The sequence below is a fragment of the Cebus imitator genome, unplaced genomic scaffold (assembly GCF_001604975.1).
Source record: "Cebus imitator isolate Cc_AM_T3 unplaced genomic scaffold, Cebus_imitator-1.0 Scaffold76, whole genome shotgun sequence".
Taxonomy (NCBI): domain Eukaryota; kingdom Metazoa; phylum Chordata; class Mammalia; order Primates; family Cebidae; genus Cebus; species Cebus imitator.
In genome coordinates, this window is record NW_016107391.1 from 3,001,984 (window position 1) to 3,020,390 (window position 18,407).

General features: G+C 40.8%; 1 protein-coding gene across 1 annotated transcript in view; it reads left to right on the plus strand.

The window, feature by feature from the left end:
- ARHGAP26 (Rho GTPase activating protein 26) overlaps positions 1-18,407 on the plus strand; it is a 471,565-nt gene that overhangs the window by 292,629 nt on the left and 160,529 nt on the right. The window contains exons 16-18 of the mRNA XM_037739951.1: positions 1,678-1,765; positions 3,269-3,327; positions 4,886-4,991. Coding sequence (XP_037595879.1) covers positions 1,678-1,765; positions 3,269-3,327; positions 4,886-4,991 — 253 coding nt within the window. The remainder of the gene's footprint in view (positions 1-1,677; positions 1,766-3,268; positions 3,328-4,885; positions 4,992-18,407) is intronic.

An 18,407-nucleotide genomic window follows, 5' to 3' on the forward strand; every position in this document is an offset into this window, starting at 1 on the left:
ATAGAAAATGTCTTGTGCCTACCTGTGACTCATTCTCCTTTTCTAGCTGAAAGGCTGTTGGCCCTGAAAGGCTGTTGGACCTGCTTTCTTCATTGATGCCCCAGAATTATCCTTGGAGACTGTTCAGAAAGATGCAGTCTGGTGGCTGCCTCCCTTTTCCTGGTGCATCATTTAGATCTCTTTGCATTGTAAAAAGACAGAAACCCGACCTCACCTGGCTTAAGGGGAAAAAGGAATTTACTGGCTTGCATGATAAGAAGGAGAGGCAAATACAAGGTTCAGGATCCACTATTTCTGCTTATCTCATCTCTGGATTTGTCAGACTTTCAGGCTCTGTGTGGTGGCACCTGGTAGTTACATAACCTCCCAATGCAAGCCCAGCAAACAGCAAATATCTGTTCCTGACTCCTGGAAAAGTTGGGAAAGTTACTCTGATTGGGCAGCCTTACGTCCTGGGCAATCTCTCATCCAGTCGTGGAGTCTAGAGAGAGATTATGCTTTTGGCCAGTTTTTCCTGAAGCTCATTCTTCACCCCTGGAAAAAGTAAGAAAAGGGTTGTTCTCCTACTCAAAATGAGGTGCTTTGCAGGAAAAAAATGGACCGAGAGCTGGCGGGCAAAGAACTAGTCTTTAATCAGTTTAAGAGAGTTGAACTCTCCCTCCTATGCACTGAAAGACTCTTCGACCCTCCCACCAGTACATGTGTGACCTGGCCTGCCTCACCAGGGACAGGATGGGGATCTGTGAAGCCATTACACTCCCCAGTCTCTGCCTCTTATTGTCACCTCCTTGTGTGCTACTCGGGAAGACTACAGGAATCACCTCTTCTAGTTCTTTTATCATACATGCTTGTTTAAAATATACTGACTTGTTTCAAAGTCAATACAAGAAGAGACAAAAGAAATTATCAGGAGCAGATATAGTTATGGTGGTTCCCATTGCACGTTTGAGCTTAAGAAATATGAAAGTAATGGAATAAAATCATAGTTTAGAAAATATAAAAACCACAGTCCACCACTTTGACCCAACCACTAATTTAGAGTATTTCCTTTCAGCCTTATTCATATAAAAAGTTTATAGAAAAAGTTTCTCACAAACGTATCTTGATTTTTTTATTTGACATTATATAATACAGGCATTTTCCATGTTGCTTTGCAGTTATCGTTGTCATAGAAATTGGCAAGGTAATATTTCATCAGGTAGACACACTGTAATTCACTTACCCATTCTATCACTGGACATTTAGGTTGTCTCCTTTTTTTGTTTTTTTCTGCTGTTATAAAGAAGAGTGTATGCTGAACATTTCTGGGGTCTGTAACTTTTCTCATGCCTTATCTTATTTTCTGAGGACAGATTGGGGGAAATGGGATTACTGGTTGGAAGGATGTAAACATTTTTAAGTCTTCGATACATATTGCCAAATTGCTTCTCAAAACAGTTGCATTTATCTCTCCTGCTGCCAGCAGGATAGGAGAGGATAGTTTCACTCATTCTTACCAGCAAATAGATATTGGGATTTTTAAACATTTTCCTAATTTCATAGATAAAAAATAATACTTATCGTTTTTGTTTTACTTTGCATTTCTCTATTACTAGCAAGATTGGATGCCTTTATGTGTGCTTATTTATTAGTTCCATTTTATGCTCTGCTTTATGCATTGTCTTTTCTTCATTGTAGACCCCAAGACTGCTTCTGAGACGGAAACAGATATCTGTGCTGAATGGGAGATAAAGACCATCACTAGTGCTCTGAAGACCTACCTAAGGTAGGGACTTTCCATTTGCAAGGCAGAGTGCCAGCTAGTTATCATGCAATCAGGAAGAAAGCAGTTTTATTTTCAGACTCCGGAGAGCTGTCGGGTGGGTGTTTGAGATGTGGAAACAGCTTCTGTGTGGGTGCATTTAGCTCAGCTGGTCAAACCAATTGTAAATCATCCATAGTTGATGGGTCGCCTTTGTGCCGTGACACCGTTAGTGATTTAGGAAACTTGGTTCTATATGAGAGGTATAGTGATAATTAGCCTTGAACAGAACCTAAAATGGGGTCTTCCCTGAAGTCCCTGAATAATCATGCTAAGAACACAAGGAATCATGGATTTCTGTTAAGAATAGATGATTGCATACCCTGTGTATTTTGATAGTTTCACACTTTACACAGAGTACATTGCTGACAATGGTTCTTAAAAACGAGAACTTAATGGAACTCCTTTTTTGACTCTTTCCACATGTATTGGACAATATTATCTCCCTGGAGAGACTATTTTCCTTGTATCACTTATATATGATATTACTGCAACCTCTCTACACCTCCTTTCATTATTAAGGGTTGGGTTATTGACCAGCTGCCTGCATCTCAGTTTCATGAATAAACCAAAATTCTTATACCAGACTTAGAGGACAGCAATACCATAGTTCTTCTTACAGAAAGGTGGGACCTAGTCTTCAAAAGAGAGGAGAATGGTAATCAGAAATTGCATAAGTCTTTGTGTGGGTTTTTTGAAGATGCAATTGGCTGAAAAGCAAAGGAGAGAGGCCACAGAAAAGGAATTGCTGGCGTAGGTTTTATTGGCTATGGGGTAATTGGAGTCAGGAGTGAGATACAATGTTAAGTGTTAGCTAAAACTGGGAGTGGAATTAAGGGACCCAGTGAGAATAGAATCTGAGCCAAGAATAATGTATAGTCTACTGAGAAGTTTCTTATTTGAACTATCAGAAAAAAACCTCAAGTTTATAGTTAAACATACTCATACCCCAGCATGTAAAATTTGCTTATATCATACCTAATGTTAGGGGTTCTAGCCCTTTAGCATTCTGGAGCAATACTCCGTAATGAATTCACCACCAAAGCACCTGCAAAAGTCTTTTATAGCAACAAGCCGCTGGGAAGATGAGAGTTTGAGCACAAGCACTTGCAAATATGTAGTTAGTTGCCTGTTTCTCAGACATATCTTAAAACACTGTTGTTGATAGGTGAGTCACTGACTGAAAAGGAAATCTCTTCGTCTGTGTTAGACTCTTGCATTAGCACTATTTTAGTGTTAACAGTGAAACATAGTTGTATCCATTCCTTTAAAAAAGAGAGAGAATAAAACTTGTGGGTGAAATCTCAGAACCCCTGCCATAGGGAAACTAAATTAAGTTGTTATTGTTTCCTTGTGATGTTTGTCTTTGAGAAATGTAATATAGTTTGTCAGTCTCTAGGCTGCTATTTAGAGAGAATATGAAAATTTTTATTATTAAGCTGACTAGCCTATCTCCTTTTACTCCAGAATGCTTCCCGGACCGCTCATGATGTACCAGTTTCAAAGAAGTTTCATCAAAGCAGCAAGTAAGACTTTTTTTGTCTCAGTTTTAAGAGGAGGAGAATAGATTTTTCTATTTCGAAGAAGAGTCAGTATCCCAAAATAAATATTACCTAATCCTTCATGTTCTGCATGTAAACTGGCCACATAACATGCTCATGAGATTATAACATGGAAGAAAAATGAAACCAAATAGGGATTGCTAAGGGCCTTTCAACCACATCAAATTTACAGTAGAGGAGAGAAACTTCAGAAGTCTTTTTTTTTTTTTTTTTTTTGGAGGGGAGGAGGATGTTGGAGGGATAGAGAAAAACAAGTTTGCCTTTCTAGTTTTGATTATTGGAGTTCTAACTTCTTAGGTTTTTTCCAGCCTTTGAGTAGCATTTTGCAGAATGAATCAGACATTGCACATTACCTAAATTGAGCATTGGAAATGTTTCCCTGAATATGACACCATTTATGTAACTTCACAGTCCTCTTTTCCATTATGTCTTCCATTTACAGCTTCTGATCATTCTTCAACTATATCATCCAGGTTCCCTAGCGTCATATTACTGGTATTAAAATACATAGGGATTAGGTCCAAGCTACCCTAAGTAAACTAGAATCTCTGGCTACGTGGGTCAGGCCTCTTGTAAAGGGGCAGAAAGATTTTCTATCAGATTTAAGTCCGGCATGAATCTTCACAGTATTATTATGTCAGTAACTTCTGCCTCTCCCGGGTTCCTTTTAGGCTTTAGAATTTATTTACCCTGGTAGCTACGACTGGCCTAATTTAGTAGGTACTTAATGTTCTGGTGTCCTTATCTACTCATAGTTGTCCGCTTAAAACAGGAAAGAGAAAGCTGAGAGTGAAGATGGTGTTTATGGCATTTCTTTCTCGAGAAATTACAAACCTATAGCAACCATTCTCTACTTAAACCTCGTATCAGTCCTATAAATAGGTGTGATGAGTACCCTCAATCTGTTTGCCAGAGAAACAAGGCCACTTACCCAGGTTCAACCAAGAGAATGTGACAAGCCATGATTTAGGTTACAAGTTGGCAGAAAGACTTGAACATTTTATCTGCCATTACTTTCTCTCTAGCCAGGCTGGTTGTCATACGTGATTGGAGGATACTGGACATTTCCTTTGATTTCCTTGATGCTGCTTGAGGTGTTATTTTGATATTTGAAACCCTTGCAATGTTGTTCACGTAATATTTGTTTATCACTTTACAAGTGCATAAAGTTCCTTACTTCCTTGAAATGAAGTCTTCACTCAAGGGAGCCAGCTACTCTGGAGTTCATTCTCAGGAGCAGCTCTGGGTTTGCAGTTGACTGGCTCCATTTCATCACATCATCATCTTGGCTTGGATTTTTTGATGACAGTTCTTTTTGGCAACCCTGTTCCAGAAAGTACCATTAAAAGGACTTCTAGATCTAGTCATGCTGGCCACGCAGAGTACACACAAGACAGGATTGTAAATCTTTCAGAAATCCTTGGTCTGTTAGTGGCCATCCTTTGGTTTCCCTTGATTTTTCATCCTTAAAGTCGTTTAGCTGTGGCATTGATAAAATATTACCTCCCTCCTTCCTTCACAGAACTAGAGAACCAGGAGTCTCGGGTCTCTGAAATCCACAGCCTTGTTCATCGGCTCCCCGAGAAAAATCGGCAGATGTTACAGCTGCTCATGAACCACTTGGCAAAGTAGGTTTAAGACCAATTACTAGCCCTTTTCTTATCCCTGAAAGTTCTTACCTTAGCAGTGAAGCTGGTCTCAGTTCTGCTTTTGTTTCTCTCTCCCACTATTGCATCAGGTATGCTGGAGGCTTAGGAAAGAAATGTGTGAAATGTTAATTGCAGTGGAGAACAGCAGCAAATGCCAGATGGCCTTCCCATGCCAGAGGAGGCTGGGGAAGTGCTCATGCAACCAAGCCACCTAGCACAATTTTCAGGGGGATTTGGCCCTGTGATGATCAAGGACAAACTAGAGTGTGTTGTCCATGATGCCAGGTCACCACACAGAGTTTTGGGGGATTATATGTTCTTACGCTCATCAGGAAAACACAAATATGTTGTGGGTTTACAGAATTTGGATTTTTAGTAAGGAGGCCTGGATTCTAGAGCTGACTCCATTATTAACATGTTGCTTAACCAGCCCTGAACAAACTACTGAACTTTCTACTCCTTAGTTTCCCCATCTATCTAATATGGATAATAGACTCACTTTTTTCTACAAGGCCATTGATTTTTAAAGTTACATGCATTAAAGCCTTTGAAGAAGTATAAAGAATAAAGGAATTATTTTTGGCAAATACTCACTTGTCCTCTGAGATAATCAAAGCATTCAGTAGGGGCCTGATTTTCTGCTGGGAGTATTTACAGTCTCATAATGTCTTTGAATATTTGTGTATTTACTGTTGCTTGACCCTGTTACGAATGGCATTGCTGACTTCCCATGCTGTGTTTGTCACCACTTGTGTGTGCGTTCTAACCTGCCATTGACTTTGATGGTATGTTCATGATTGCAGACTGGAGCATACGAAAAGAATTAGAGCATACCAGTTAACCTAAATTATTAATCCCTACATTCTACTGAACTGATGTGTTATAAATTTGGCCCTTATCCACATTTTGCTATGCTATTAGGGTATTTCTTGGGGGTAAGTTGATATTCTCCTGAGGGAGATTGTGATGGTAGTTTTCATCTTTCTGTCAAGCACTTGATACTACCTTTGGGAAAAAGAGTGGTATATATCATGAAGATTTCCACCATTTCCTCATTTCCATGAAGAAGCAAGAGTGTTTTGTGTACTATTGGGTAGCAATTCGGCAAAGCCACGGTTACTCCATTATTGACCAATTTTTTTTCTTGCCTCGCCATATCAGAGCTGCGTGTTCAGGAATACTTAGAAAGCATAGCAGGTAATACACAAGTTTACCGGAGAATGCCCCGAAGATGTCAAAGAATCCTGATGAAGCGTGTTTAAAATAATGGGAACTGGGCTTTATAAAGTAACTCCAGATGCCCTGAGATGACAGTTTGGTACCAGTTCCACACAACCCAGAGTTGGGCATTTATTAAGCAGAGAAGCTGGTTTAGATCTTAGTTGCAAAACTTTGCACACTTGAAGGGCAAACACCAAGACACAGGAGGTTCCAGGTGTACCCTCCAGCCTGGTATGTGTAGGGGTGCTCATGACTGCTTCATGGCCACTGGGTCTTAAAGAGGCCTTCAGGCCTGCAAAGAGCAGCTGGAGAAGGTGAGGAACCATCTAAAAACCATGGGCCTCTTCAAGCTGTGCAATTAGAAAGAGAGCTTAATTGAACTGAGACAGACCAAAAGTGAATGGTGGCCCAGCAGAGCCAGTGTTGCATTTTTCCTATTTTTAAATTTCCTTTAGGATTGTTTGGATTCTTTGAAGAAGAAGAAAAAAAGCATCAAAACAAAACCTTTAAGGTAGATGTTGAACAGTTGAACTTGTTCATCTCGTGGTGGATGGCTCACTTTCGCTTTCTTTTTCCACCCTTTGCCCCTCCAGTCCCTTTACTTGCAGTCCATCCTTGTTACTGACCTAAGAGTTGTAAACTGGAGTTTGCAAATTACAGCTGTGACCTTGACACTTTTTTTTTTTTTTTTTTTTTTTTTTTTTTTTGGCTTTCTAGCCAATTTAACGCAGTTTTATTGCTGGAGTTGTTTACTTCGTAGCAATTCTCGAGCATTATGTGTTATCTTTGAAACTTGAGAATGATTTTCTGTGGTTGTATGGCATTTCTTGTTCATTTAATTATCAAGAAATCTGCCTGTAGACAACCTCTCATGCTGTGATGTGAGTTGGTTAGAGCTAGTAATAGACTATAGCAGACTCAAATGCTTAGCGTGCTGTGTTCTTGGTCTCCCAAGCCTCTATATTTAAAATGTCCCCGCGGAGAAGGATATGAATGAGCAGTGTTGAATCCAGTAAAGAGTATTTATTTAGGTCTGAAAAAATTATTTGGCATCCAGAGGAGTTCTAAGATTCCACTTAAACTTTATATTCTCATTTACAGCACTGTCCTTATTTTAAAATCAAGCAGTAAGAGAAAGTTAACTTGGGACAACAGGTTTGTCTAATTCCAGTTTTCTCAGGTTTGGACTTACCCTAGGATACGCCTGAGCTATTGTTCCTCTGGGCCACTTACTTAATGGTCAGCTTCCTTCCTAAGTTTTGGTTTCAGGGCTGATTCTGCTGGAAAATCTGGTGTTTACTTCTCTCATTACCCACTGTTTGCCTTGTGCATCTCAGAATTCTGGTTCAAAGGCAAGACATTTTGTATTGTATATTTTTTAAAGTACTCTTTTGAAACATTTTCCAAAATTGATTTCCCTTAGCCACAGAGGGAGAATTAAGGCATTTTATATTTAATCCCAGCTAAAAATTCATTCAGAGGGGAAAAAGAGTCTTGGGTAGGGGGAAGGATAAAACCTTCCAAACCTCTAAAGCAAATGATTACCAGGGTACATTCAAATCGTAGAGATGTTGGATTTGTTTCAGACCTCAGAGGGAACAGAAAAATTATAGGCAACCATGCACATATTTTTATAGTTTCGGCTTAAATGTACTATGATAATTAGATGTTTTCTGTTTGGATCTTGGAATCTAGTATACAGTCTGGAGTCATGTGCCTCAAAGCATGGTTAGAATCACCTGGGGTGCTTGTTTACATTGACATTTCTGGGCTCTGTGGGTCTACTCAGGCTCTCTGCCTGGGAATCTGCATTTCTGATTTATTTCCCATGTAATTATTGTGAGAGCAGTGTTTTAAAAACCACTGGCTCAGAGAATGGGCCGTATGCAAGGATTTCCTAGGAGAGAGAAATGGTTTTGAGAAGAATGTGGATTGGGATGTAGGTGAATATTAGAATTAGAAAGAAGAAGCTCAAAGCAGTGAGTTCGAAAGGGAGATTTTATTGTCATGATTAAATTAGCTTTTAAGAAATCCAGTTTTGACTTTCCAAGTCTTTGCAATTTGACTTTGCATTGAGTTTTCAACAAATGTTTTAAAGTCATGCAAAAGGCATTTTTACTTATGAAAAGCATCATCCTCAGCTAGCCGTGGGTCCTTGAACCAATTTTTCTACCTCTTTGAGCCTCAATTTTCTTTCTCCTCCAATTGTATAATTCTGTTTTCATCAGATGGAGCAGGGCACAAGAAAAGTATCCCACTCTTATAATCGTAGGAGGAAATAAGAGTAGATGAGTAATAAAGACTAATTTCATGGTAGTTTCCTAATGTTTACATATTATGACTCCAAGTATTTTGTATATCCCCACACATACCATTCCTAGTGGCTCATTGTAGCTTCATTACAGTGTTTATGCAGTGAGGAAGGATTTCAAAGAACTCTCCATACATCAGGAGTAGATATTAAAAATATCTTTTCACAGCTGGTTTTCCCAAAATACTTATTGAGAAATAAACCTTAGTCTCTTTTCTTTTTTGGATCAACTGTTCCTTTGTTGCAGGGTTGTTGGAGAGGCAGAGCACTATCTTGCTTCCCCAGAGAGATATGGTATCATTTAGGTTGCTTTGAGCTGCAAATGAAAGAAAAGCCAATTCAAAATGGCTTAAACAATAAGAAGACCTGTTGTGTCATGACACAGAATCCATCCTGAGAGTTGGTTAGCTTCTCAGCTCATGAAGGAGTCGGGTTATTTCCACGTTCCTGCTCAGCCAGTGTCTTGTGTTGACTAGCTCCCTGCAGAGTCCCCACATACTGCACTGTGTCCTTGCATGTTAGTGCTTGTCCAGAGGGAGAAAAGGCGCTATTTCTTCTTTGAGTCTCTTTTTAAGGGCTAGGATGATACTTTTCCCAGACATTCTCCAGCACACTTTATGTCACATCTCATTGGTCCACAGCAGTCACTGGGGACCACCACGATTATTTTCCACCCATCAGGATTTATCTTAGCCACTTGTGGGAGGCTTGGACATCACAATAAAGACAGAGCTTTGAGTAGCCAGCCCACAGTGTCCACTGCAAGTAGTCTTGGTAAATCACATTTAACAGAGAGTATTAAGTCTTATTGCATGGTGTGCTAACTCAATCAAGGTATATGAGACAGAAAGACCAATTTGGGGAGGAGAGTTGAGTACATCTGCAGTGTGGGCACATAAGCACTAACTTACAAGATTTTAGGGGGTGGAAGGTAAGAGAGGGTAACGAAGAGGGCAAAACTGACTTTACTCCATTGCCTCTTACTGATTCCCTATTTGTTCTTTTCATTACCCAACTGTCTAATGTTTATTTTGATCATCTGTTACATGTTGTGACTTTCCAAAATGGAAAAAATTCTGTAGATCACTGGGATTATGAAGGAATATTGTGGAGAAAATGCTTGGCATACAAGTGATACCTTATCAAAATGTGTAGACTCTGTTGGCAGAAATTATCAAGGACTGAGCATCTTGTAGCTTGGGTTTTGTTGTTGTTGTTGTGGTTGTTGTCATTTCTGTGACTAGAGTCTGAGTACTTCCAGGCATTCCTGCAAATCAAAAAGGATATATTCATATTTCTTTAAGCGATCTAGAAACAGTGAATTAGGTACATGTACAAAGCCTGTGGTTATAAAGAAAGTCATTGCCAAGCATTGACACCAAAGAAGATGAGCCCAGTGGTTCAGTAGCATTCCCTGAAATTCTTAAGAAGGGTTCAAAATAAAAGGAAATGAATATTGAGACTTGACATGAACACATATTAGAATACTCTAATATTCCTTTTTTCCATTCCACATCAAGAAGATAAGATTTAACTTACCAATGAGCTGTTAAACACATGAAAAGAGCTAGTTATTCCTTTGTCATCAAGACTAGTCCAAACAAGATAGCTGTAGAATTTTACAAAGCACATTTAAAGGAAACAGTATTTTGAGATGATGACTTTCCAAGATGGAAAGCTCCTGTGAGTTTCTCTGGCTGCCTTCCCTCACCCTGGCTCCAGAACCTTTGTTCTCGCTAGTAACCACTGAACACCCCAGTGCTGCCAGTGCAGGATTGCTTGGCAGCTGGGCTACTGGTGGTATGGCCCTGTACCCCCACGCAGCCACATTGACCCCATTCTCCAGTCCCATCTGGCTTTTCCCTTACTGACTACCACCCTGAACTCAAGAGTTCTAGTGATTTTTTTAACCCTTTTTTGTCTCTTGAATCTGTCTGCTTTTCTCTGTCTCCATCACTACTCCCATAGTCCAAGCTGCCATTGTGTCTTTCCCAGGCTGCTTGCAAGGCCTCCTCCCTGTTGCTCTGGCTGGTGGAGCTCTGGCTCCCCTCCAGTCCGCAGAGTGCATGTTGTGCTTCCAGAGAACTTTGAAAACTGCAAATCTCAGCATGTGATTCCCCTGCTTAAAAAAACTTCAAAGGCAGCTTCCCCATTGCTCTTAAGATAAAACCCTGGAAATGGCCTCCAAAGCCCTGTCTGAACCAGACGTTTCTGGAATTTGCAGCTTCATCTTGTGTCTGTTTCTTATGATCACCATCCTGTTCCTACTGCATGGCACACAGTAGCCATGAATATTTCTTGGGCAAACACATGAAGCGTCTCTTGACCCCTTCTCAGATACCTTCCTCCATGCTCCATCTTTTTGCCTTTTGCAATTCATTTTCTCCTATCTGGAATGGCCCCTCCCCAGCCTCTACCTGCCAAAGGCTACCTCATTCTTCTAGCTTCAGCTCAAATGTCACTGCCAACGAGAATCCTTCCTGCCACAAGTGCCCTCTTGCTTTCCTGAGCTCCCACAGCCTTTGCTTGTTCCTCTCTTTTAGCAGGTATCACATTCCACCTGGTGGGACAGTTTGCTCAGGAGTGTATCTCTCACTCCTGTGACATCTTAAGCTCCCAGGGGATAGGCAGTCTGTCTCCCTTGTCTTTGTTTCTTACCTGGAATTTGCAAAAGAAGCCCATAGCCAGAGCAGCCCACACATGTGTTTGATGGTGGTGGTGTCCTAGACATGACTGTTTTCAAACTTTGAACAGGTTTCCAACATCCTTGAAGAGGGTGATTTTACTTGAAAAATTCATATCTCCCTGCTAACAATGGGCTGGAGCTGAGTAGAAGCCACAACCCTATCCCCCAGGGTGTGCCTTCTCCAGGTTGCCTTAGTTCCTAACAGTTCCTGTTGTCTCTTGCTTCCAGCTTACTTCTTTCCGCCCCCGTTGTAGGCATTTGGGTTTTCAATCCTTGACTACCTATTTGCTTAAGCCAAAAGAGGAGCTCGATATTTGGTGAATCACATAAATGAGCAAGCAGAAATGGGCTGAGGGAGTTACTTCCTTGACTGGCTCTTTTTTTCCTCTCTCTGCTGAAAGATTTATTATTTCTGATAGATGGGAGGTCCATGAAAGAAGTGGGTGATACCGTTTCCAGGCCTATTTATGGGTATAGGGCAGGAAGAAGAGTGCATTTTTTTAAGACTAAGAATGGGATTCTCAAAGGACCTTCTCCAGCTATTTTTGGCAGAGTCAAAGGAAAATCTATTTAAAGGGACATTGCAAAGAGCACAATGACATATTTTAAAGCAAATAGGCAGCTTGGCACTTTAAATTAGTGGAAATGCAGAGGAAGAAATCAGAGCTCAACATGATTTAGCCTCACTGCCAGATCTTTGCTTACTCTCAACCCAAGAATTTCCCTGTTCTGTGGCTTTGTAGCCTTTAGAGGTAGGAAAAAGAAAGATACAAGTGCAGTTTAAATTTTTTGCTTTAAAAAACCCAACGAAATTTCTGAATTCAAGGAACTAAATCTTTCACATCACATGTAACACCCATTCTGAAAGGGGAAATGCTTGACTTCAAGCTGTTAATGTTCAGCAGTCTGAGAGCTCCTTTGATTTGGGTCTGTTGTTTGTTTTGAGTTGTTCCACTTGTGTTTGGATTTATTTTCTCAATAAATTTCCTGTTTTCTGATTCATGTCTTCCTTTTCTGAGTCCACGGAATCCCCTCCCAAATTCAGGGAGGAGCGGGAGAAAGACGCTCTGTTTTTCTTTCTTAATTGGTGCCGCCTTTAATTTCGGGAGTAATATAGAAGTGAGAAAGTGAGAAGTGAGCAAATGTGAACATGACTTAGTTTCTTTCTTGCTAATCCTTAGCAGAGCCCAGATTTCTTATACATTGACCTTGGGAGCATATTCTTCATGAAATGCCTCTGTTTTTGGCTGAGCGGTGGTGGTTGAATGGATTTGCTCCCACTGTTTTGGGCACTGGAGTCCTCTCTTGCTGTATCCTCTTTGAATTGCATTGTGAGTGTTATCTGCGATACTGACGTTCTTACATTGTCTGTTTCTCATCAGCTCTTCCAAATAATTGTGGCTCAGACATGGCAGCTGGCAGACTTCTACATATATAAAGTTAATCTGTAGGGCATAAGAGCACAGTGGTTAAGAGAGAACATTCTGTAGCCAAACTACCTGATTTTGATCTCACCTCTTATGTAACCTTGCATTTGAATTATTTCTCTATGCCTGAGTTTCCTCATCTGAAAAAAGATGATAATAATTGTATCAGGAAGTTTTAACTTAGCACATCAGGTTTTCTTGGCTTCTCCTGTTTGTATTGTAGCCACCACTGAGATGACCACTTCTGTGTGGGCTCCACTGCACTTCCTGCAAGTGCAGCCTGGCAGCCTGGAGCCTCATACCTGTGTTTCTTACCACCCTAGGGAGGCATGACACAAAGTGACATGCACACACAGATTCACTGGGACAAGGGGGGCACTCTGAGGAGAAAACCTTTGGACAGTGAGAGAAGGGAGCTGAGTATCCCAGAAGCAGTTGTTTAACAGCCTCTTTGAAGATGGTCTCAAGAGATTGAGCAAGTGTGTTGGTGCTTGACCCAGGTGGGGTCTGGCTTCTCTTCTCTGCCTCATTCCCCCAATAATCCCCTGGTAAAGTAGTGTCAGGTAAGCCCTTATGTACAGCTATGCACCACATGGCAATGTGTCTACCAGTGATGAAACACGTATATGGCAGTAGTCCTTAAGATTACATCATGTTTTTACTCTACCATTTCTGTTTAGATGCATGAATACTTCCCATTGTGTCACAATTGTCTACAGTATTCAGTACAAACATGCTGTGCAGGTTGTAGCCTAGGAGCAATAGGGTATACCGTAGAGCCTAGGTGTGCAGCAGGCTCTACCATTTATCTGGGTTTGTACAAGTGTATGATGTTCACACAGCAACAAAATCACCTAATGACCTATTTCTCAGCATATCTCCATTGTTAAGCAACGTGTAACTACACTTTAAGTCTCTTCTTTCTGGAAAACCTAAAACAATAGCACTCACCCCTTTAGAGTTGTGCAGATTAAATTAATCTACAAAAAGTTTAGAAGAGTGCCTGGCACATAGTACACCTCCTGTAAATGTTAATTTCTGCAATCTGTTGGATAAATCAGGGAATGGAAAAAAGAAGACGATAGAGCTGGCTTTAGGGTGTGGGAAATTAGGGCAATTATTGAAACCAAAATAAGTCATTCTGGCTGACTAGATGGGGCTTTCTTCATAGTTTTGTTATTGGCAAGCAAAACTCTTAGGGCTGGATGCTAAAAACATAGCACACACAGCTCTTGTCTACTTGGGAGATTTCTCTGTGTGCATGTGTTTATTTTTGCCTTGCTTGTGTTTTCTTGGCAGTTTGTGTGCATTTGGCCCAAAGGGCTGAGCATCTCTCCCTTCCTAGCAAAAGATGAGCTAGCACAGGGCCAGCTGGGAGAAAGAGCTGTTCATCTCTGGTTTCGGGTCCTACCTTATCTCAAGTCTCACACTTCCCTGTGAATATCAGGCTCTTCATGATTTAAATGCCCCGTGGAGCAGTGCACCTGTTTGAAGGAACAAGCCATGTGGGGCTGATTTCCATGGAGGTTACTCCCCCTCCCCCCCACCCCCCCCGGACTTCTGCTTCTTGGTGTCGCAAGGCTGATTTCATCTCAGAAGCAGCTGTCTTTGCTAGAGTTTAATAACTCTTAATTTCCTGGAGGGGGATGGCACGTTATATCATGAAGACTCATCTTTGTCTGCATGGTCTGGAAATTTCCACTCATCTTTGTGATCTTTGAAATGTTTCTCTTTGTGGGAGAGTCCTACTTTCCTTCTGTTTTACTCAGTTTGACTGCTCTCTCTGATGCCATTCCCAGATTAAACATTACCATCCACTGTGAAAATGGCCCTCTTGACCTTCCAGTTTCCCCCTGAGAGCAGTCTTCACGTGGATTTCCTTCCTCAAGTTACTGAAATCTGTATTGAAGTATTAATCCATACTCTAAGGTTATGCATATATTCAGCTTCATTCTATCTTGGTGGATACTTTTTCACTTTTACAGTTTAACTCAAAGGGCTTGAAGAAAAGTTCAGGGGGGTTGAATTTTGGTATCAGTCTTTCTGCTTTCACACATGGACAGGAATGCTTTTTTTCCAGCAGTTTATCATCCTGATTTATTTAGTGTTTCCAATTTGGTATTGTAAATGTAAATCATTATTCTCTTCAGTAGGTGGTAGAGGAACCCAAAATGTTCGGTCTTATTGGTATATTGCAAGCAGGTCTTGCTATGTATTTGGAGGTACCTAGGATTGGGTAGAATAGGATGACTATTTTATTAAAGTCAGATATTAGGGGCACTCTAGGCCTCAAAAAAGTTTGTATATTAGTTTTTTGGCTGAAAGCAACATATGTCAATGGTGGCTAATTTAAAAAAATAAAAAGAGGGCCCAGGAGCAGTGGCTCATGCTTGTAATCCCAGAACAGGGGAAGCCAAGGCAGGTAGATCACTTGAGGCCAGGAGTTCAAGACCAGCCTGGCCAACATGGTGAAACCACATCTCTACTAAAAATACAGAAATTAGCCGGGTGTGGTGGCACGTGCCTGTAGTCCTAGCTACTTGGGAGGCTGAGGTACGAGAATCACTTGAACCCAGGAGGCAGAGGTTGCAGTGAGCCAAGACCGTGCCGCTACACTCCAGCCTGGGCGGCAGAGCGAGACCCTGTCTCAAAAAATAAAATCAAATAAAAATAAAAGAAAATTAATTGAAAGCCTTCTTGGTCAATCACATAATGGAAAGTAGAATTAAAGCATCAGACATCGCAAAGCAACCTCAAGGGCCCTTGTAGTAGCTGGCATCCTACTGTGTTTCTCTAGGCCATTTCTTCTTCTCATCTAGATGATTGTCTCAGATACCGCTTTTTATTCTGCAGAGAAAACAGATGCAATCAGAAGAGAACTTCTACAGGCTACCACCACAATATCCACACCTGTGCCCATGTTTCTACCATTTCTCCTGTGTGACAGGGGAACCCAGTGCTCCTATCTAAAGGCATTCCCTTCCCTTGGGCACTAGAGCTGATTGATTGCCCCTTGTATCCTTAAGGACTGGGGTCCAGTGGTTTCTCCCTCTGTCTTCTGTGTCATTAACTTTTCTGTCTCCACTAAATCTTTCCTGTCAACACATCAGCATATTGTAATTTCTGCAATTGTTTGAAACATAAAAAAGAAAAAAAAGCAACAACTGCAAAGAACCTTTCTCAATCCCATATCCCCTTCTAGGTACTATCCCATTTTTTTGTTATCTTCCCAGAAGAACTCAAATAGTTGTCTGTGCTTGCTGTTCCCAAATCCTCTCTTCCCACTCATTCTTTCTTGAACCTCAGGCTTTTATGCACATTCATCCACCGAAATGCCTTATATCAGTATTGCTGATAGCCTCCTGTTGCTGAATCAATTTCAGTCTTCCCTTCTTTAATTGTTCTGAAGGATTTAACACAAATTCTCACTCTTTCCTCCTTGATGTTCTTTCTTGGCTTCCAGAACACTATACTCTCCTGGTTTTCCTCCTGCCTCCTTGACTTTTACTTCTCAGTTCTGTTTGCTGCACCCCAGGACTCTGTCTGTCAGACCTCAGATCTCATCTCCCCTCCTGCTATCTGCTGGCCTCCCCAATGAGGTCTTCCTCAGTTGTTTTAAGATCACAGTCTCCTGCCCCTTCACTCCCTACTGATTATAATTGCTTAATTTTTTTCTATAACACATGACACCATCTAATGTATTATATATTTGATCGATTGATTTTCTCATTATTATTTTCTTCTCCCTGAAATATAAACTCCACAAGGTTGGTAATTTCTGTCTGCTCTACATTACTGTTTCCTTAGCAATGAGCTCAGTGCTTTGCACATAGTAAGAGGTACTCAATAAATATTTGTTGAATGAATGAATGCATGGAAAATATTCAGGTAACTCATCGGTAGCCCTTTTCAAGCACTACCTTTGCGATGTCTCAGTTCCAACTACCTTTGTCACCTTGAGAATCTACCGCAGGTTAACATTCCTAGTAAAGAGAGTCGTCATGGTCTCTCATGGGTAAGGTCCCCACATCTGTAGTAAGGCGGTAGTTGAGGACTCACCTATCATTCTTGGTAGGACCACATGTAATGGGAGAAAGACATCCAATTGGAAATTTTCCAAGGAGAAATTCAATGTCATTATTCAAAAGATGCCAAACAATTAAAAATGTCAGCTGTTTATAGGAATTGTGCTTGCTGAAATTCAGTTTTTTGCCTTAGAGAATTCCTGTTTTACATTAGAAGTTTCAGGTCTTGGTACAAATTTTAACTCTGTGATGGATCTTATAAGTGCCTCAATAGCCCTATTATGCATCATTATGTGGAGGATAAGACCATAATCATAATAAATACAAAACAGCAAACAGCATTGAGGATAAGACCATAATCATAATAAATACAAAACAGAAAACAACATTGAGATATTTTCCTGATACTTGGTAACACAGCTTGGTTCCCCAGAAGCCTGATTTGGTTCTTGCAGGAATTAGCACTTCCCAAAGGCCTGACCTCTCTTCTTAGCATGTCTTCAGACATGCCCTGGGCCCAGAATTGTCTCCAGTGATGTTTGGTGGAGTGCTGATGGTAGCTTCTTGGTTTACCAGTCCTCAGAATCCAGCACATTTAAACCTATTTTTTTAAGTCATCAGGCAAATGTGGGTTTCCCATGTCAAATATGCCTCTTGGCTGTTAGTCAGGTTCTCTTGTTCTCTGTATTAAATGATAATCTTGCCATTTTGCTACTTTAAGAACTACATTTCCCTTCGTAATAGAACTGTCACTTAAACTGCTTTGCATGCTACCTAGTTATGAGCTTCCCTTCCAAATGTTGTCTGTCCTATAAGTTCCTTCTCTCCAGCCCTAGCCAGATTGTTAATGAAGCAAAGAACACTGGCAAACATGTAGATTATCCCATCTTTGTTATGTTATTAATGTATAGTGACTTTTGACATGAATAGGCACATACTAAGGCATAAATTTAACCAAGGAGATTGAAAACCTCTACAAGAGAAACTACGAAACACTGATGAAAGAAATTGAAGAGGATACAAACAAATGCAAAGACGCCCCATGCTCATGGATGAGAATAATTAATATTGTTAAAATGAGAGTACTACTCAAAGCAGTCTACAGATTCAGTACAATCCCTGTCAAAATACCATGAACTGGCCAGGCGAAGTGGCTCATGCCTGTAATCCCAGCACTTTGGGAGGCCGAGACAGACTGATCACCTGAGTTCAGGAGTTCAAGACCAGCTTGGCTAACATGGTGAAACCCTATTTCTACTAAAAATACAAAAATTAGCTGGGCATGGTGGTGTGCACCTGTAGTCCCAGCTATTTGGGAGGCTGAGGCAGGAGAATCTCTTGAACTGGAAAGGCGGAGGTTGCAGTGAGCCAAGATTGTACCACTGCACTTCAGCCTGGGTGATACAGCCAGACTCTATCTCAAAAAAACAAAAACAAAAAAAAACAAACAAACAAACAAACAAACAGAAAAACAAGGACATTCTTCACAGAAGTAGAAAAAAAACGTCCTAAAACATATGTGGAACCACTGAAGACTGTGAATAGTGAAAACAGTTCCGAGAAAGAGCAAAACTGAAGATATCACACTACCCGACCTCAAAATATACTGCAAAGAAGCTGGGCGCAGTGGCTTATGCCTGTAATCCCAGCACTTTAGGAGGCCGAGGCGTATGGATCAACTGAGGTTGGGAGTTCAAAGTTAGCCTGACCAACATGGAGAAACCC